Source organism: Apostichopus japonicus, chromosome 17 (assembly GCF_037975245.1).
Source record: "Apostichopus japonicus isolate 1M-3 chromosome 17, ASM3797524v1, whole genome shotgun sequence".
Lineage (NCBI taxonomy): Eukaryota > Metazoa > Echinodermata > Holothuroidea > Aspidochirotida > Stichopodidae > Apostichopus > Apostichopus japonicus.
Window position 1 is genome coordinate 31,464,398 of NC_092577.1, and position 21,387 is coordinate 31,485,784.

A 21,387-nucleotide genomic window follows, 5' to 3' on the forward strand; every position below is an offset into this window, starting at 1 on the left:
TGTCAACATGGAAGATCCCTGATCTATTCTCTTCAAAAATTTTACCCGGCAATCCAGGAAACTGAAACAGCTCGATTGTTCCTCTGATTTTATCAGCACATCCTGTGGACTAATTAATGGAGAATAGCAGTCCTTAACATGCCTGTCAATTCTCGCGCTAAACGTTGGTGTCAAAAGGACAAGTGAAAAACAATACAGCCTCGGTCGTTAGACATGAACAAAGTATTGGAAAATTAACCTATATATGCTGTGAAAAAACGAAAAAAACGAAAAAAACGAAAAAACGAAAAAATGTAAGTAAAAGCTGAAATTGTTGACGTAATATTACTGTGGCACGCCGTTTGTACATTATACATATTACAGTGTTTTATGGCTAAAGTAACTGGGGACGTTGTATAGCATGTGCATTCATCGTTAGTTAAAGGTCTACGGACAACTAGTCAATTTGCAATATATTCAATACATGTGTTGTGTATGATAATCTCATTCAGAATATGTTTAAACTTTTCGAAAATCTCTTTTCGTTTCCAAGATATACACATGTGAAGTTTGGATAAATCTAGGAAACTCATTAAATATGTGCAAACTATGACGTGGAAGGTTTTTTTATGGGTCTCTCTTGCAGAATCATTACTTACGATTGTGACGTCAACAAGAACAGGCCAACAGTCGATGACAAAAGAAGGGTGAGTCATTGAACTTAAAACTAGCTCACTGCGTTTTATAAAATATAAATCAATAAACACAATCAAAAATAAACAAAATAAATATGAATAAAATAATATCGTTTAGGGCAATAATTCAGGTCTGTTCAATAATTTCTAGAATAAGCTTATTCTTACCTCAGAAGGTAACGCAGAGTATATTGGGTCATATTAAAGATTGCTTACGTCACGACTTTTGTTGACTTGTTTATTGACAAAAGTAGAGCTTTACATTCACGGCGAGTTTTTGTTTTCTTGACCATAGAAATGCTATGACTCGTGATTTTTCTGTATTGTTGTTGGTTGTTGTTGTTAGCGTAGTATAATGTTTATAGTGTAAATAATGAACATACGTATATACGTCAACCATAAAACAACCATATATAATCAGAGGACATACAATAACTACGGAGTAGTGTTGTGTCCATACACCTTTGAGTTCATTCATTTATATTTTTTCTCGCCTAATGCCAATTTATCGAACGGCTTTCATGACTACATCATCATCGGTTATAATTATAAGATAATATAATATAATAATAGTCGTTCTTATTGTTTTCTATGTTGTTTTAGAACAGCGATGAAAGCCGCGAAGGAGGAAGACCAAATTCCCAAGGTGTTATTGAGATAGCGGTAAGTTTCATGACGTCATTTAATTTACCTTTTGTATATTGTTTCGTTATGTTTAAATTAATTGTCTGTTCTCATTGGTTTTAATTTAGCTATAGTGCTAGTTTCGAACTGGTTTCGGGTTTGCGGTTGGTTTATAACATATATGTCTTCTGCTATATTTGCATATATATATATATCAATACGATTTATAAAAACCAAATCCTTTGCAAAGACAGCCGAATTGCTGCATAAAAACCAAGATTTATAAAAGGTTTTTATCAACTTCAATAGTTTCATTATTTCGTGTATTCCAATGTAAGAAGGTTACGACGGTATAGGCCTATGGGTCATTCCATACATAATTTATTTCGTGTATTCCATGTAAGTACATATAAGTAACGACGGTTAAGGCATATGGGTCATTCCATACATAATTTATTTCGTGTATTCCATGTAAGTACATATAAGTAACGACGGTTAAGGCATATGGGTCATTCCATACATAATTTATTTCGTGTATTCCATGTAAGTACATATAAGTAACGACGGTTAAGGCCTATGGGTCATTCCTACATAATTTATTTCGTGTATTCCATGTAAGTACATATAAGTAACGACGGTTAAGGCCTATGGGTCATTCCATACAAATTTATTTCGTGTAGGCCTATTCCATGTAAGTACATAAGTAACGACGGGTAGGGTATATTAGTCATTCCAAATTATATTTCGTGTATTCCATGAAAGTAACGACGGTTAAGGTATACGGGTCATTCCATACAAAATTTAGGAACCATTTTAGGGACCAATTTGGTTACACCGTGAATCGGAGGGAACATTTACCAACCAGTTTGGACAATTCTTCATATGATGCACTTTTATGTTCTGTTTTAAAGTACTTGAAATAACAGTATGTGCAGTATGAATGTTTCTATGCAGACAAATATAGGTTATCAACTGTTCATACTTTCAGTTTTATTCCGATGGTATTTTGCTTTTTTAAAGTACTTTTTGTCTTTTTGGCTCAGAAAGTACTTTGCAAAGTAATTGCAAATTTGGACTAATATTTCAAGATGTACGCCTGATCCGCTGTTTTTCCTCCCGTAGACCCAACATGATAATCATGTAACATATATATACCCTCTGACGTCATCAAATACGTCAAGCGGTGTACAGCCTTTTCTGTCCCTTTTCAAAACCATGAAAGGAATGCAAAAGTAAACATCTTACAGAAAAATGCAATTGGGAATTTTGTTTGGATTTTTCATTTAATCGGTAACTCTAGCTATCTTTTATGGGTATACGTGACCTTTTAGAAACTCACAATAGAATTTGTAGTCCCTCTCTGTGGGAATAAGGGAATTTTAAATTAAAATTGGATGACTTTCGTTTATAATATAAACTTAAAACTACAGTGTCTGAAATGACCTTTGACATATCCAATCTCATGTACCGATTTTATATGTTGGCTTTCCCGGGATAACTATAGTAATAAATGAAGGAAAATATTGGAAATGAAAACATGTTACAATTCTGTCTAAAGGTTGTAAATAGTATAGACATATCGTCATATCTTATTTTAAAGAATTTCAAATATACGATGTCAATTGCCAAGGTAACCAAAAGAGGATTGGTTTGTTTTTAAATGTTTATGACGTTGAAAACACGTGATGGAACATTCGCTTGAAATATTCTCTTTTCAGTCAAATTCTGTATATATAATCATAATAATAACTACAACAGAAGAAACAAATCATATCCATACGATTATGTGACTGTGTTATCCTTTAGTGAAGGAGCTGTAAATATCCAATCAAGTTATAGACGGCGCAGCAATACCCCCATCGGAAAAAGGAACTATCAATGCCCCATTTGACTTTTAGGAGCCGTGAAACCCCAAAAGTCTGTGCTGTAAATACCCTACCAGGCCAAGGAGCAGCTGTTTCAGTATCTCATGAGGCTATAGGTGCTGTAAAACCTAAGGAACTGGAAATATCCCATCAGGTTAAGGAGATCTAAATACCCCATCGGGTTAATGGGCTGCAAATAGATCACCAACTAGGCTAATGAGATGTTAATAACCCATCAGGTTAAGGAACTGCAGATACCTCATCAGGCTAAGGAGATCTAAATACCTAATCAAGCTAAGGAGATATAAATACCCCATCAGGCAAAGGAGAACTCGATATACCCCATCAGGCTAAGGAGATCTAAATACCCCATCAGGCTAAGGAGATATATACCCCATCAGGCTAAGGAGGTCTAAATACCTAATCAAGCTAAGGAGATATATATACCCCGCAAGGCTAAGGAGACCTCAATACCCCGCCAGGCGATAAAGAGATCTCAATACCCCTTCAGGCTAAGGAGATATAAATACCCCATCAGGCTAAGGAGACCTCAATACCCCGCCAGGCTAAGGAGATATAAATACCCCATCAGGCTAAGGAGACCTCAATACCCCGCCAGGCTATAAGTACAAACACACGTACCTTACTTTAAAACTGCTGGCAAGTCACATTGTAAAGTTTTTATTTTACCTTTTGACGCTTGATAACAATAGAATAAGATGCCCTTCCACAAAGCTTAAGTAATTAAATTTTAACTTTTTTGTTATTATTATTACTTTCTCTCTCCCATTTTCCTCACAGGAAGAAGTTTTGTCACAGCTGGTAGACGGTATGGGGAAAATCGTATTTCTTGCTCAAACCGATCCCAGCCTGCTGAAAGTTTGTTTCGAAATTATCGAAACTCAGAGAAAGTGAGTATAAACTCATGAAATTTATTGCAAACGTCACTTTAAAGCACCGCATGCATGCTCAAGATGGGAGCATATAACACCTTCAAGAAATTCGCTCATGTATTTGGTGTTACCAAATGGACTGAGAATTGATTATATAAAAATATCAAGAAAATTCGGCATTAAAATAACTTGAGAACCACTGTTATGAATACTTGAATGATAACACTCTCTAAATATTCATAAGCAGTGACGTCATTTACGTGGGCATAAGTGAATTTTCAATTAAACTTGGATTACTTTCGCTTTCAATATTATATATATATATATATATATATATATATATATATATATATATATATATATATATATATATATATATATAAATAGCTACAGTGTCTGAAATGACCTTTGACATGTGATGACGTAGTAATCCCATTATCCGAGCTCATGTACCGATTTTATATGTTGGATTTCCTTGAATCCTATTATAACTAGTAATCAATCTTTAAATATATTGTTGATTACTGGAGTACGGCATAGTTTGTAACGTTTCATCCGAAAGATCGGTTTACAATTTATTGGTTACTTTGTTATAGGTCAAAGTCTGAGCATCCTGTAAACAAGATATCTGAAGTAAGAAATATGGATCGCAGATTCACAAATTCCATACGAGAACCCACCATAATAAATATCGAATTCTGTCCTTTTTTTTTAGTAGAGTTCAAACGTATTTGACTTCGGGGAAACAGAGAACAATCTGATTAACCTTCTAAGCATGATAACTCAAGAAAAAAGCCTTCGGATGTCAGAGTCATAACAGTTGCAGATAATTACGTCATCAAATTTAACGGGATTTTTTAATTTTTTGTTTAAATTAATGTCTTGAAGGAAGAAATGAATAGTTTTCTGGTTGCTTTTGCAGTGCAGATTTTCTAATAGTGTTACTACTAATTTAAATATTATTTTTCTTACATGAACATAGATTAAACGATGATTATTTAGATAAAATCAATGGCGTTTTCTTTTTCATTACTTTATGTTTTCAAGGACCGATGATTTCATATCTCGTTTGGACGACGACGATTTCACTTCAACGCTGCAGCGCCCTTTGCAATGGGAACTGAAATGCTCAGATGCACTTGGCAAGTTTCCAGGAACAAGGTAAAGTTATCTCGTCATCGAAAACAAAACTGGACCGTTAAAGCAGTGTAGCCTATATGCTGCTGAATAGTAATAGCACTATATTCAAATAAGTCGTTAGTTTATCTCTGATCTCTGATGATTTACTATGTTGATGTGTAGTGCCTACAGTCCAAATATATATATATATATATATATATATATATATATATGAAAATCGTAATGAGTTGGAAAATCAAGAACAGTGAAAAAACTTTCAGCCTCCACCGGGATTCGAACCACGGGCCTCCCGCTCTGTACGCGGACACCCTAACCACTAGGCTATGGACGCTGATTGTATGTCCAGAGGTTCGAAACCGGTAAGGAAGATCGTAATTCCACTGTAGGCGTTTGTCACCTATATCGAACAATACTAGTTCTGTTTTTGATGACATATTTTGCCCTACTCTAGAGATCAAACATTCTGCTATCCAACTCGAAAATCATATATATATATATATATATATATATATATATATATATATATATATATATATATATATATATATATATATATATATATATATATATATATATATATATATATATATATATATATATATATATATATATATATATATATATATATATATATATATATATATATATATATATATATATATATATATATATATATATATTTATTTATTTATTTATTTATATAATTGAATGTGTAGCAAGTGGTATGACAGATATATAGTAATTCAATAAAGAATAACACACCAGAAAAATTCCACTTCACGACCGGTTTCGTCCTTTTGGGACTCATCAGGCGAACCACGGATCTTCGTGTCACGAACAGAAGTCCGTACCACTCGACCACAGTGATTCTACTGGTGGGTTCAAGCGTATAAATCGGCTTTGAATAACTGCCATTAAGGGCGTATTACCCAAGTGTTATGATTGCACAGAGTGCACCCCTGGCGCTTTAATTCTGACAATTTTACACAGAATAACCCTTATATATATATATATATATATATATATATATATATATATATATATATATATCTGTTATATATGTTTTGTTTTTCACTAATCTGGATTTTCCAAATCATTACCGTTTCAAATTTTGGTTGAAATGTATATTCATGACATATCATGCATTGTAAAACATTGTTAATTGTCTCTTTTCAGGTTAAGACCTTTGTCCGAGCAGACGGAGGAGAAAACTGCTTTGTTTCTACAACAAATTATTGAGACCGTTGCTTCCGATTTGGCAATTGTTAAAGTAAGTGTATAAGACAACGCATGTATAGTTTAAGTACATCAGGACTCGTCCCGTGTTTCCTGACTATAAAAAGAAAAAAGAATATAGAGGAAATGTCTATATATAAACGTACCGTCAACTCAGTTGGAAGTCTGACCTCAATATATGACCGTTACTAGCAAATTTTCGAGCACAGCTACTTGACCCGGAAGTAATTGTTTCGCGCAAATCCGGTTCTACGGACTTCGGTTCGCTACTTCCATGTATGGATGTAATCGGTAAAATTCGCAAACATCCCAATGTCATTCGGGTTTACGAGTATCGTAGCTCGATAAAGGATACTTTAGAGACTCAAATACGATCATTTCCGGAAAGAAACGAAGATTTTACCAATAGAACAGTGCATTTTCTTATCGACGACCAACGCAAAAACATAAAGGTAAGTCAAATCGAGTCGACGTCTATCGTTATGTGACTTTTGCGTCTTAGACAACTTTTAACCGTGAAAATAGCATTTTTGTAATATATAAGCTTGAATCTTACTCATATTTTTCAGAAAAGTTGTAACTCTCCCGAAAAGTGTGATTTTTTGGTCAACGAAAATGGTGCTCCTATGTGGTTTTGGTTGCCCCTAATACATGTATCCTAACGTACATAATACACATACACGAAAGCACCGTATCCTATAACGTGCAGCCTAGCGCTATATGTCGACTATGATGTAGCTAGTGCTACATTTACAACGTCTCGTATTTTTCGTAATCTTTCTATTCGGCATAGGCTAGATTCCCTTCATTTTTTTTGCGTTAATATGGAAAAATCAGGGAGTTGATAAGTCACGGTACTACTTATGGCTACTAAATAGTTAAAATTTAAAAATTCGAGGGCATAGCGGACAGTAATATTACTAGTACAAGCCTAGGCTAGCCAATAGGCCTAGTACTTTTGTATTTACTAAAGTAATATACTACGACAAGTTTTTACTACAGGTAGGCCCTAGCCTAGTTTTAGTAATACTAGAATACCTGCATAGTTTAGTCCAATTTTAATAACGGACTAAGGCTTATAACCTTTAGTTCTTAGCCTACGCCTTCTTGTCCTTGTGTAATAATTCTAAGGGGCCTGTTCTTGAAAAGATTTGGACTGCATAAGATACAATTTAGTATTATTATTATTATTATACAAAAATTATTGGTAGTACTAGTAGACTGCCTTTGTACTATGTATAAGTTAAGATCATGGCTTATTATGAGTTTTATTAAAGCTGGACTGGGTGAAAATTTCCTCCATCCTGGGATCGGGATCCATTTCAATGTCACTTTGTTACAAGTGTTCAAGACCGTTATTAGATCCATGACTTAAGTCTAGGCCCAATTCTCTATGCTTAATATGTAGTTAGGTAGAGCAAGATACGTAACACAGAAATAAAACTAGCTTGCTTAATACTGCTTACACTTTATACTTATTGCTATTACAGTTAGACCTACTGCTGGTACTTGAGAACAATTGCACCTCATAGAGCCATGTAGTTGTACATAGCTACTTATAATTCCAGGTGACTTAAACATCAGGGATCATTTTGTGACAACATGTTTTGCTGTTAACGAGAGTTTACGATCTTTTTATTGTTAAGTTGTTTTCTATGATAGGTACAGTAGTAGAAGTACTTAGTTAGTCATTCACGTACAGTCTTCCCTATGTGTGTGTGTGTGTCACACACAGATTTCTCTAAGGTGCTTTCCCATGTATATATGACCAAAAAAAAGTTATTCCCAAAAAGAAGAAAAGTTTCATTCACTATTAAATTTGTTTTGTTATGTATAATGACTAACATTGCAAAATGCAGTTCCACTGGTATTAAGTATTAGCCCAGAGAGCTTCCAGAGTTTATTACATCCCCATGTTTATTATCCTCATATCTGAAGTCTTCATATAAGAGTTTATTTATAGAAATCTGTTAATAAATGTAGTCTCACATTCTATTTAATACTATACATCTTTAAGTTCCTAGCTATGTTATATGTACCCGTAGTAAGAAGGAATGCAGCCTGTGGATCAGTTAAGTGCCTGTTGTTACAACTCTGCTCCAAACTATTGTTTGTTTAATCAGGTTGTATTATTAGTGTGCTACCTTTAAGCAATTTTGTTTTCTATATATATGTAATTTACATTTTTCCTCAGTTTCTGTTATACTCTTATAGAAAGAACAAGTTGTGTGCAGCAACAGGCTGTAATATACTCAGCAGTCTCATGCCTATTCTCTAGCTAACTCGAACAGGTTATTGGCCCAGACACATACACTGGAAGTTAACTGTGTAGAATAGATTGTTGTTTGGAATTTATGTGCTGATTTTGGAACCATTTCTTGGGAAATGTCGGTACTTAAATTGGTTAATTTAGTCGTGACAACTGACCAATATGGCTGGAACAACAGAAGATATGACGTGGAAAATTAACAAGATGGATGGCTCGAACTGGCTGACATGGAATTTCCAGATGAGACATTTGTTTCTTGCAAAAGACCTGTGGGCTATGAGGATGGCTCAGGAAAGTTGGGGGTTACTGTATGTGAGAAGTAGAAGAGTGCAAACTTGAAAAAGACACAACTGGCATTTTTCACCATTGTGCTTGCAATAGCATCTAGTCAGCTGGAAATAATTACAACAAGTGACAAACCAAGTGATGCTTAGGATGCCTTGCGTACTCTGTTCGAAAAGGATTCTCTAACCAACAAAATTCAGCTCAAGAAAAAGTACCTCAGAACTGAAATGGCAGAGGGCAAGTCAGTTGGAAATAATTTGAATTATATGAAAGGAATTATGGATCGTTGGGCTGCTATTGGTGCTCCTATTTCTGAAGAAGACCAGGTTGTTAAAGTTATATGTCAAGTTTGGACTTATTTATTTACTTTCTAGTTTCTACTCTTACCTTTTACTTTTATATATTTGTCTTTTAATTTTAATCTTATGCTATATCTTATGCTATATGTCACAGGTATATCTCACCATTTCAAAGTTACAAAACTATCCATCCTGCCACCTGAACTGTTGTTGCTATGTCATGCCTTCACTCTGCCACCTTGAAATACCCCTTCCAGTCATAATGCACTTGACATTGTGTGTGATTTTTTTTCAGACAATATTATTGTATGAAGTCTTCACAGTATGAAGTGTGTTTCATTTCAAGAAGTATTCAAATTTTGTTAAGCTATTCCTTCCATTTGAACAAAGTATTTCACTTTGAAGTGATCGAAGTAATTTATATTTCATGCCCATATTTTCACAGGACATTAAAACATGTTCTTTCATGGAGAGTGTCACACCAAATGTTTTTGTTTTCTTTTTTCTGTTGCTTAAAGTGCCTTATTGTTACAGTTATAAAATCAATAAAAGACCAGGCAACTCTATTTCCACTGTTGACTAATGTTCTACTATGCATGTGAAAAAGAAAACAGCCCTACTCAAAATATTTGGTCAGAGTATCCATAGAACGTAATGTATCCAAACACGTCCTGTGTACTGAAAGTCCGCTTTTAATTTAAGTCCCCATATGTGGCAAAACCACCTCATCCCTCCAAAATACCCTAACTCTTCCCAAAGCTGGTGAACACCACACCCATCCCAGAGCTGGGAAACTCAAAACCCTTCCCCAAATCCGCTAAGCACCACATTCCCTCCCCCAAAACCCCTAAAAACACCACACCCCTCCCCTAAACAACACAGTGTACACACCCCTACCCAAGCCACAGTACTTAACTCCAATATTGACAAGTGGTTATGTAGTGTGATACATGAACCAAACAAGGATCGGTATTGACTGGAAAACTGTTAACTGATATTTATTGATGAATATAAGCAACAGATGAGTACCCAGCTTTGCAGAATCTCACTGAGTAAGGGCTACTGTGGAATTATGGTAAGTGGGTAAGTATAAATCATTTGGTATTGTAGGTATAAATCATTCGGAATTGTTGGAAGTTCCTTAGAAAACAACTAGAAATAAGGTTTGGCCTAGGCCATGTTACCTTTGTATATTCGACATGTGGTATGACCCCTTCAGTTTTGACAACAGACTCAGGAAAATTTGTGTTACCTTAATAGTTACCACCATTAATTTAGCTAGAAAGGAAACACCATCTCCCTTGCCCCCTCCCCATTTTGTCTCTCTTACCCCTCCCATACGCAGCTCTCAGTAATTTTACATTTTACGTAATCATATATTAGAACTTGGGACAAAATTTCTTCCAAACCTTAGCACAACTTAAATTACGCCACAAAACCCAGCATTCCTAATAGACCGTACACTAAAGGAATGGGTTCCACTACATTGAAAACGATTTGAGTGAAGTCTTGTCGGTAGTAACCCATAGCATGCAAACGGCTTGGCGAAAGTCTACCTAATTTCAAAATGGCGGCGACAGCAACAAAATCGCCGAGTCGAGGTAATCGTTTTGTGACTGGCCGTCTTAGACAGCCATTTCACCTAATCTTTACAGCATCATGTAGGAGAGTACAAGATCCACAAATGGGAGAACTTTTTTGCTGTAACTCTCTTTCGTTGGTTCGTTTTGACCTATTTTGTGTCAGTTAGGAATACATGTGTGAGGACGAAGTTGGATTGCAATCGTTGTTTCATAGGTTTTCGTTGATTTTTTCTCGGGTATCTTTGCCCTACCATACATTGGAATTACTTTTAATCCATTCTGTGAGGTTCCGGTAAGTTGTAAACTATCAATGTCTGTAAATTCTGTGAGTGAAACGTAGGACCGACTTTACGTAAAATGCGGGCAAATTCAAATTTAATGATATGCGTAATCGTTGATCATTCTTCAAGGTCACGGGGTCAGACTCCCAACTGCAACTGAGAGAGGCTAGATAACTCAATTGGTAGAACGCATGGCTTGTGACCCCGAGGTTACCGACTCGATCCCGTTATAGCCACAACTTCCTTTGCTCTTTTCAAGGAAAATGAAATGAGATTCTGGCATCTTATATATGTTTTATGTCTTTTGTTTACGCTAACCTTTTCCCATTTTCTTTATTTACAGAACTTTGTTGAAGAATATCAACAAAATGATGACTACGTCTTCCGGAACGTTGCAGTAGCTTACAAAAATCATCTTTATCACTTGGTAAGAAAAAATGTCGAAAAGTATAGCCCTGATTTATTGGTTGTGTACTGAAAAGAAGAGGATGGTGGGTGTATAATGTGTCGGGGGGGGGGGCGGTGATGTGGGGATGTGCCCGTTCCGTGGGTGTGTAGGGTGAGTCTTAAATGTTATATCATTATACGCTTAAACAATAATTGCTGAAGGATTTCAGAAGTATACTTTTCTTGAAGCGCTGGTCTTAAACATGATTCATAGGCATTGAGGAGTGTCAGAATAGACTATTGGATTTCTCACTGTAGGTACTCCTGTTTTTTTCAATGGCAGTCAACTATATACTTTGTTGAAACATGGATAAACCATTACATCTGACTTTCACTCGGCATTTTTTGGGGACAATACTGATCAGCTTAATGAGAATTTGATAAGACTTTTGAGTTTATCTTTTTTACTGAATGTTATGTTTGGTGGAAAAACAATGAGAGACGATATCTGTGTTATTTCTCTATAGATGCATGATTTGTGCAAAGATGTTGCAGATGAAAAACAGGTATACTCCATCTTGCTGTTTCTTAGTGATTTCAGGTAAGCTACTAGGAAGGCCAGAGGAGCGGGGGGGGGGGTGGGGGGTTGCCGTGGGTCGGGTACGTAACTGAACTGTAATTGAATCATACTGCACTGCAAATTCAATTATAAAACTTACATGCCTACACGCATACAAGTAATGTGTATATATAATATACATTATAATTAATATAAAAAATAAATGTATATAATATGCATATTAGTTAACAGAAGAGTCATCTTTCCCTATACCTGATTTTACATATTATCTTTTAAAGTCGATTTCGATTTAAAATCGATTTCTAAAATCGACTTCTAAGTTTGTTAAGCACCGATATGTAGGCTCTTAAATAACAATAAGCCCTGCATGCTCTATACGTTTTGATCTAATTGAATTAAAGTTAAGATTGAATTTTTAAATTTAAATTGAATTGAGTTAAATTATATACCAGCTGGGTCTTTTTTTTTTCTCCAAAATAAGACAAAAATTTCCGAAGTCTCATTTCATCGACTTTTGGCAAGAAAAAGAAGGCAGTGACCAGTTGAGCATTATCAGTTTGGACAAGTACCGACATCTCATCAACAGGTAAAATAAAGTATGATAATCGCTGAATTTTACAACACAATCGTGACGTGACAGGTTTTGAAATTTATGTTAAAAACCTCTCTGTCTATAACAACCCATCGCAGCAGAAACTTATTGAGTTACAAATACTCTTTCTGTCATTATATGTCGAAGGCGAGGTGGCAAAGGGAGGGCCACGCAGCCATTTTCCCTCCAAACAGGTTCTCAATTATGTGTCAATAGTCGCTCATGATTGGTCGAAAAAAAAGTTATGTCATCACCATAGAAACCTTCACTTCGAGGTTACCAAACTGTCTGCATCCATTCGTTGCAACGAAGATATACTCGTCCTATATGTACGGTGTTGTTTATTCAATTAGTTTCCTCTATATAATTTACCCCAATGGAGAAGCATATCATTGAACAGAAAAGTTTGTGTAAATTAAGTCTTGATTATTCGCGTACCATTTTCCAACTTTTAGACAAGTAAACTAGTGTCCTAATCTAGTCGCGCAATACACTCACGTATTGTACCGATTCAAACTATTGCTGCTGTCATGTTTTGCGTATATATGCATTCAAGACTCGTGAACTGTCGTCGTGAAGTTGATTTTAACCCCATTCCAAGAAGCGAATTCGGATTTCGATAGAACGGCTCACGGATAACGTAAACACTAACCCAGTGGAATTTAGCGTATGTATTATTAGTAAGGTTAACATGTGATCCAAGCATTAAAAGTAAACTAGTTAGGATGTTGAAAGTGTAACCCGTGGTTCGTCCGCCCTCTATTTAGGTTAGAGTAATAGCCCCCTAGCCCAGAAGAAATAAAGACTCAAAACCCAAGTTATTAAATTGTCCCAACACGTACTGAATTTATACGGTCAGGGTAATCGATTATTGAGACGGGAGAGATCACTTCCCCCGTTTGAATACGGTGTGGTATACACTTAAATGCTTAAAATGATTATGCTTTAATAAAGTAACAATTAATGCTATCCCACAGTAGTGAGATAAACCCCCTTCTAGATTAATACACTTAAATACTTAATACTGTACTGCTTAATATAATAACAATGAATGCTATCCCACCGTAGCGAGATAAACCCCCGTCTAGATTAATACACCCCCCGTTGCATGCACTTATCCCCAGCTAGAATATACAAATTTCCCCTAATTAATATTGCGCGCTAACTGATCAGTTCGCGGACATCACAGGCTCAGGCGAAGTTCCTGCGACCCTCAAGTATGGAGCACCGGTCCTCAACACCAGTCTGGAGAGAAGGTTACCAAACAGTGATAAAACATTACCACTACGATGACATCTAAAATATTTCAATATGCTTAACTACTGTTGCCAAACACTTTAAATCTGATCAAATCAATATATTAAAATAATACAACATTGAACTTCTTGCAAGGGTGTATAAACTCCACAGTAAAACATGAGATAACCCTTTCTCAATCAGTACTAATCCCTTATCACAATAGTATACCCGTTTGTGTACAAACGAGGATCAACAGTATTCTGCAACAACGCCCCCACTTGGATATAACACAAAGCTCAGGTCTCTGTACTCATGGGCATATTGCTAAGCCTAACAACCCTAGCTATTAATACTAACATCCAATACAGTAGGGCTCCCACAACACAATTATATCGCCTTATAGGCCAAAACAGCCTATTTATCTTAGAAAACCCCACATTCTACACATAATCTATCACACAGTAAACTTTATTCAATAACTGTCACCGTAAACAATTTAGTCTTTCACCAACTAATCAACTAATCAAATGCTCAGTTATATCAGCGAACAATGCTGACACTCCGCTATGCACTACACACAACAGGCTACGTATGCTACAATACACTAACAAACACAGCACATCGCAGGGACTCGATGTGAATACTTTATTACGAAATTAACTTAAAACAAAAGGGAAAACCGTACCTGGAGAGCTGCCAAGTAATCTGCTACAGAAGGTTTCAAGATAAAACCACAAAACACCAGCTGACAAAGGGAACTGATCAAACTATGCCTTACAGAGGATAGCAAGGCTAACAAGGCTGCACGGGTAAAGATGGCTACCAGGCAACAAAAACCTAGACATGTGCAGTGGCATAAAATAACAGTAAACCCTCTAATTAATTCTATACAGCGCCACCAATTAAAGTAACACATCACTTTCAAAGGGTTACATTCTCCCCTCCCTAAATCTGCCATGTCCTCAGGGCAACTAAAGATATAACTATACAGTGGTCTCCATTTGAATCATGAAGGAATGACTATAACTGGGAACACCCAAAGCTGGATATGTGAATCTGGCTAACTTTTTCGAAATTCTCTTTGACGTTCGCACCTGCTGCCTGAGGTCATCGGATTCCTCAGACTCCCCTCCCAAATCAGCAGCTACAGCTAGTGGAGACTCCTGTTCTCCATCTGCAGTTTCCGGTTGAGGTGACTGGTCTTCAGTCATTTCTCCTGCCAAACTATTTTGTAATTTGGCGTCATTCTCTTCACTAGTACTATTGTCCAGGTGCTCTTCCTCTTTACTTTTGGGATCATTTTTCCCAATAATATCCGGCGGAGCTTCTGGTTGTAACTGCGCAGAGGCAGATTCAGGAGGATCAACTTCATCAACATCAACTTCATCCATAGGTTGTACATGATCAGTTCCATTTTGGTTGTCCAAGCCTTTAGGTTCCTGACTAGGGATATCGGTTTTCGTCCGGAGCAATTCCGATGACTCTTCATCGTGCAGGTCTTTATCTGCTCTGGTGACGTCATTCTGCCTAGGAAGAACATCTTCAGTGTCTCCACTGATCAAGTCATCTGTTACCTGACATGGCCTTTTAGCTGCACCTGGTACAAATGGAAGGATTGTAGGATTAAGCGTGAATCTTGCTCTCTCAGAGGTTCCTTTAAGGAGTGGCATCTGGGGTTTAGGAACTACAGATACAGGCCTCTCATTGGTTAGCACACACTCAGTTTCGTCTACACTCTCCACTTCATCACCAGAATCGTCAGCTCCTTCGGTCCTACCTTTGCGGTCCGCTTTTTTCTTTGTAATGGTAGTCTTACCTCGTTCAGAGAATCCTCGTTGGGAAGCAGCCAAGCCCTCCATATTACTCTCTGCATCTCTGATTGGTAACAAGTGATTCCTGTGATAGGTTTTAATTTTTCCACCATTCTTAGGCTGGAGTCTATACACTGGGCTGTCTGACATCTGGCTGATAATCACCCAGGGAGTAGGATTCCATCGATCTTTCAGTTTAGCAGGTCCTCTTTGTCCCAAATTCCTAACTAACACCCAGTCTCCAGAGGCCAACTTGTTTTCTCGAACTTTAGCATCATACCTCCCTTTGTTTGCAGCACCAGATTTGCTAGAGTTCTTGTGGGCAATGTCGAAGGCATTACACAGTTGATCCTTCAATTCAGCCACATACTGAGTATGGCTCCCGGAAGCATCTGTACTCCAAGGATTCACACCAAATTTCACGTCAGCCGGTAATTTAGCTTCCCTTCCGAACATTAGCATATAAGGTGAGAAACCTGTGCTGTCGTTGGTAGAGCAGTTATAAGCATGTACTAGAACTGCTAAGTGCTGACTCCATTTCTCTTTCTGATCTGCCTCTAACGTCCCTAACATGTTGAGTAGAGTTCTGTTGAATCGCTCTGGTTGGGGGTCACCTTGGGGATGGTAGGGGCTGGTGCGGGACTTCTTGACTCCTAACAATCTAGTCAACTCCTGGATTATCTTGGATTCAAAATCCCTCCCCTGATCTGTGTGCAATCGCTCAGGAAGGCCATAGTGCACAAAATATTTTTCCCACAAGATCCTAGCCACCGTAATAGCCTTTTGATTCTTCGTTGGAAAGGCTTGCGCATATCGGGTGAAGTGGTCAGTAACCACTAATATTGACTTATATCCAAATTTGTCTTCTTCCAAAGACAGAAAATCCATGCAGCAAAGCTCCAGGGGTCTAGTGGTCTTGATGGTCTTCAATGGTGCAGCTGGGGGTGGAAGACTCTTCCGTGCCACACATCTCCTACAGTTGGACACCCAGGAGTGTATATCGGATGCCATACGAGGCCAGTAAAATCTGGATCGTACAAAAGCAGTCGTCCTATCTACACCTAAATGACCTTGATCATCGTGGAGGGCAGTTAAAATTTCCCGCCTTAGAGATTTTGGTAACACTATCTGGGTAACAGAGAGCCCTAGTTTTGAGTTCATCGTCTCCCTATACAATATATTATCTTTAATCTTCAGCTGGTCGAAGGTTCTTAACATGACTTTCACTTCATCAGTTTCTTGCACTCGATTTGATGGTTTCTGCTTTTTCTGAACATAGTCCATCATATTCCGAATATCTATGTCCTGCCTCTGAATCTCTGCCCATTCCACATGACCTCCAATAGTGTTTTCAGTGGGCTGAACATACACATCGGGAATTGCCTCAGCTGACATCGCCAGTGATACCACAAGAGGGTGAACGTCACCACTATGACCAGTGTCAAAGTCCTCCTTACCAATACCTGGTATAACTTCTATTCCTACTGCACAGGCAATAGCCTGCAAGGTCTCCAGGGTAACTAGGCCTCCTTCTGACCCACTATCGTACCTTTCCCCTCTCAACTTCTGCTTGAGCAGTTCTTGTTCCTTCACATCATTGTAGAGCCCGCCCCCATTTGGTCTACGAGACAAAGCATCGGCATCTATGTTCTTCTTTCCGGATCTATAGTGAATAGTAATATCATAATTAGTTATATCCGCTAGCCATCTCTGGCCGGTGGCATCTAGCTTAGCTGACGTAAGCACATACGTCAACGGGTTATTATCCGTCATTACCTTGGTTCCCCTAGCTCGATATAGATAGTCTCTAAATTTCTCACACACCACCCATTTCAGACCCAGAAACTCTAATTTATGGGCTGGATAATTCCTCTCAGATGGGGTCAAACTTCGGCTAGCATAGGCCACTGGATGTAGTCGGCCGTCAACTTCTTGGTATAAGACTCCTCCTAAGCCCTCTCTACTGGCATCAGTGTGAACTACAAAAGGTTTTGAGAAGTCAGCAAACACCAACACTGGAGCGGAGCACAGTTGATCCTTCAGGCTCTGGAATGCCAGTTCACACGCATGAGTCCAGTCGTTCCCAAAGGGTCGGGTTGGAGACACAATAGGGGTTTTATATTTTGCGCCCTTCTTCCGTGCACAGTCACCCCCTGCAGTCAGTCTGTGTAAAGGGTAGGCAATCTGTGAGTAGCCTGACACAAATCTTCGATAAAATCCTGCAAAGCCAAGAAATGATCTTAACTCTCTGACATTTGTCGGGCGAGGCCAACTCTTTAATGCTTCCAACTTATCTGGGTCTGTTTCAACTCCCTTTTCTGATATTATGTGCCCAAGATACTTCACGCTCCGACAACCAAACTGACACTTATCTGGAGAAATCTTGAGTCCAAACTCAGCCAATCTGTCTAGTACCTTGACTAACCTGTCCTCCATTTCCTCCAGGGATTTTGCAAATACAATGATATCATCCATATACACTAAAGCCTCAGTCAGATTCAAACCAGCCATGCACCGTTCCATTAGCCTCTGAAACGTGGCCGGTGCCCCTTTTATGCCTTGGGGCAGTCTGCGGAATTCATAAAAACCCAAAGGACAGATGAACGCAGTTTTCTCCTGATCATCCTTTTTCATAGGTATTTGGTAATATCCTGATTTCAGGTCAATAACTGAAAACCACTTGCATCCGCTCATGCAGTCCAGAGCTTCCTGCACCAATGGGACAGCATACTGATCCGGAAGGGTCCTGGCATTCAATTTCCTGTAATCCACGCACAGGCGTATATCCCCATTTTTCTTTCGAACAATCACTATGGGTGATGCATATTGACTTCTGGACTCCTGGATGATTTTACTATCCAGCAACTGATGAAGGTGTGCCCGTAAATCATTTAAGTCGGACAATGCAAGTCGTCTGGATCTCTCTCTGAAAGGTCGTTCATCATTTAGTTTTATTTCATGTTCCACCTGCTTAGTTTCACCGAAATCCCACTCTCCCATTGAAAACACCTTTCTTCTAGCAACAAAGGACTGGATTAACCGTTCCTTCCATTCAGGGCTGACGGGACCCCAGCGGAATGGAAGCCTCTTAAACTCTTCAGTAAGGTCAGGGTTGCTGGTTACATCCACTCGACTTAGGTTGCAACTTACTTGAGCTGTTTGTATGTCATCAGGCCGGGTACATAACTGTGGCACCACCACCTCAGCAATGATAGTTCCAGGTCTCAATGCAATGTCCTTCTCTCCTTGGTTCCAAATACTGATTTGAACTTTGCAGAATGTGGCACCAGGTAGCTGTCTCACATGAGGGGTCATACCTAAATTTGGAGGAAGTCCTTTCTCCGGGGCATCCACTAGTACAAGCTGATTTGACGTGCACCGTGAGTGCATCACACCAGTCACTTCTAACATCTTACCAGCCGGGATACAAATGTTCTCATTTTTCTTGGTACGCACAGATCCAACTCGCCCATCAGGTCCCAGTTTTTCCAATTCGTCTAGGGACACATAAATCATACGGCAGGTGGTTGAAATATCTAAGTCTTGCAGGTAACTTTTTCCACCAATCTGTCTACAGGCCTCGTGGCACTGCTTAAAAACACCAGAGTTAGTCCCAATAATGAGAGGGCAGGTGGCTGAATCTCGTCCATCTGGAACAACAATGGCTAGAGTGTTAAATGATTTGGCTGTTCCACAAAACTTGGAAGGGAATTGTATCTCTATCTCACTATATCCTAAATAGGGAATAGTTCCGTCCCCACCATGCCTGATCACCAAATCCTCCAAAGGATACATCTCTCGGCTTAAGCTCTTAAAGAAACCTTCAGATATTAAGGTTACCTGGGATCCACTGTCAATTAGGCAACTGATAGGTTGTTTATCCACAAAGCAATCCTGCCTATTTGCTTTTCCCACTAGCCCAGGGGGAATGTTAGAATGGTGAGCATTTTTGGTTGGTTCAGATGAGAGGCAATCTACGTATTGGACCCCTGAGTGCCTCTGCCCATGGATCCTTGTGGGTTTCCCTGACCCAGCACGAATTGGATCAGTTTTCTGTTTACCGTCTGGATATCGGGGTCAAAGCGGCATGTCCGGCTGATATGCCCAGTACGGCCACAGTTAAAGCAAAAATTAGGGCTCTGGTTCCTGTTATTTCCAGAGGTCCACTGTCTGTATTCCCGGGGAGCTTCTTCTGACTCTGGCTCCACAACCTTTGGGGAACCCGATACCTTGAGGGCACGAACTTCTGCTTCAAGTCGTTCAAGACGGTCACTAGCTTTTAGATCATTCATTTCCTTCTTTGGTTTTTCCTCACTAGTTGTTGTGATGCTAGCTGCGGTGACACCCACTGGTTTTCTCTGGGTCTTGTGGTTTCTAGACTGTCGCTGTTGGAACTTGCAATCTTGCTCCTCTTCATACCTCCTTAGCATACTCAGCAGAGAGATGAAACCTGGGGGGTCGGTGAGCCTGTCTCGTAGTTGGAGGGTTGTGATGAGCAGATCGTCAAATAAGAGCCCTCTGATAAATTGTCGAAGTCTGATGCGATTGACATCTCCGGGAACCAATCCTCCCTTTCTTAAAACATGCCGAATCGCACTCTGCAAACGAGAAAGATATGCTGAGGGTTTCTCTTCATTGTTCTGCTTCATGCTATGGTATTTGATTAGCAGTTCCTCTCCACTCTCGGTTGTTCCAAATACTGCCTCAAGGGCGGCAAGGTAGTCCTCGGATGTCGCAGATGGGAGATCCTGTTTTAGGTCTGAAATAATCTGGGATGCTGGGGGACGTAATGATTCCCTGATCCTCTTACGTTTCTCAATTTCTGACACCCCAGTCCATTCGGCCATGAGACCCTCCACCTGCTCTACCCACGAGCTCCATTCCTCTTCATCTCTGGACAGATTGTCTTTCCCAGAAAAGAACTTGAGGCGTCGGTAGGAAGATGCGAGAGTGTACTGCAACTCTGTCACAGGAGTGGTATTGTTGTCTCGGTAGCCTAGTTCACGCACCATCATTCGCTCTGTTGAATCTGTTGACTGTAGGCTTTCACAGAGGGGTATAATTTTGAACCACAGCTGTTCCTTCGCAACCCTAATGGTTGCATGTTTTCCAAATTCTTGGTCACCTATATCCCTCTCATACTCGCAAAGAACAAAAGTCTCTGTCATCCCCCCTCGGGTTACCTCTTTACGACAAATCCCCACCAGACCCCTAGGGAGACCTCTGGCTAGACTTTCAAGTAACGCTCTAGTGGTAGATTGAGTATGCCTAGCTGTGAGCAATATTGCTCGTGACTCAGCCACATCTTCCTTTTTACACCACTCCCTCCCTATAGTGATCACTTCAGATTCACTTTCTAGTGAAGCAGTGTATGGCCTGGCCATACTTACTGGACAGCTCTCCAACTGGTGGTACCTTAATCGTTAGAAAAAAATTTAGTGCAGCAAATATAAATAACAAACAAGGGAACCACACTCCCGTCTCATATAACACTAAGATGCTTCACTAAACTCTTGCTAAGTTTTTTTTTTTAAGAGAAGTGTGTTCCCGGATAGGCCCCCAAATGTAACCCGTGGTTCGTCCGCCCTCTATTTAGGTTAGAGTAATAGCCCCCTAGCCCAGAAGAAAT

At 38.8% G+C, this 21,387-nt stretch overlaps 2 protein-coding genes and 1 long non-coding RNA gene across 5 annotated transcripts in view; 2 read left to right on the forward strand and 1 right to left on the reverse strand.

Moving 5' to 3' along the window:
• Positions 1-21,387, forward strand: part of LOC139984186 (uncharacterized) — a 67,491-nt gene that overhangs the window by 22,112 nt on the left and 23,992 nt on the right. For all 3 annotated transcript variants that reach the window (XM_071997969.1, XM_071997971.1, XM_071997970.1), the window contains 8 exons: positions 626-686; positions 1,278-1,337; positions 3,965-4,074; positions 5,104-5,217; positions 6,373-6,466; positions 11,493-11,576; positions 12,064-12,137; positions 12,598-12,702. In XM_071997969.1, coding sequence (XP_071854070.1) covers positions 626-686; positions 1,278-1,337; positions 3,965-4,074; positions 5,104-5,217; positions 6,373-6,466; positions 11,493-11,576; positions 12,064-12,137; positions 12,598-12,702 — 702 coding nt within the window. The remainder of the gene's footprint in view (positions 1-625; positions 687-1,277; positions 1,338-3,964; positions 4,075-5,103; positions 5,218-6,372; positions 6,467-11,492; positions 11,577-12,063; positions 12,138-12,597; positions 12,703-21,387) is intronic.
• On the forward strand, positions 6,484-9,851 carry LOC139984202 (uncharacterized). The gene is made up of 2 exons (XR_011798971.1): positions 6,484-6,884; positions 8,627-9,851. It is a non-coding gene; the product is annotated as an uncharacterized lncRNA (long non-coding RNA).
• LOC139984193 (paraneoplastic antigen Ma1-like) lies at positions 19,722-21,156 on the reverse strand. The gene has a single exon (XM_071997982.1). It carries the CDS (start codon positions 21,140-21,142, stop codon positions 19,733-19,735), a length of 1,410 nt encoding a protein of 469 aa, XP_071854083.1. The 5' UTR covers positions 21,143-21,156; the 3' UTR covers positions 19,722-19,732.

Excerpts from the sequence above, each read along its gene's own strand:
- LOC139984193 (XM_071997982.1), bottom strand. The coding sequence starts at position 21,142 with ATGGCCAGGCCATACACTGCTTCACTAGAAAGTGAATCTGAAGTGATC.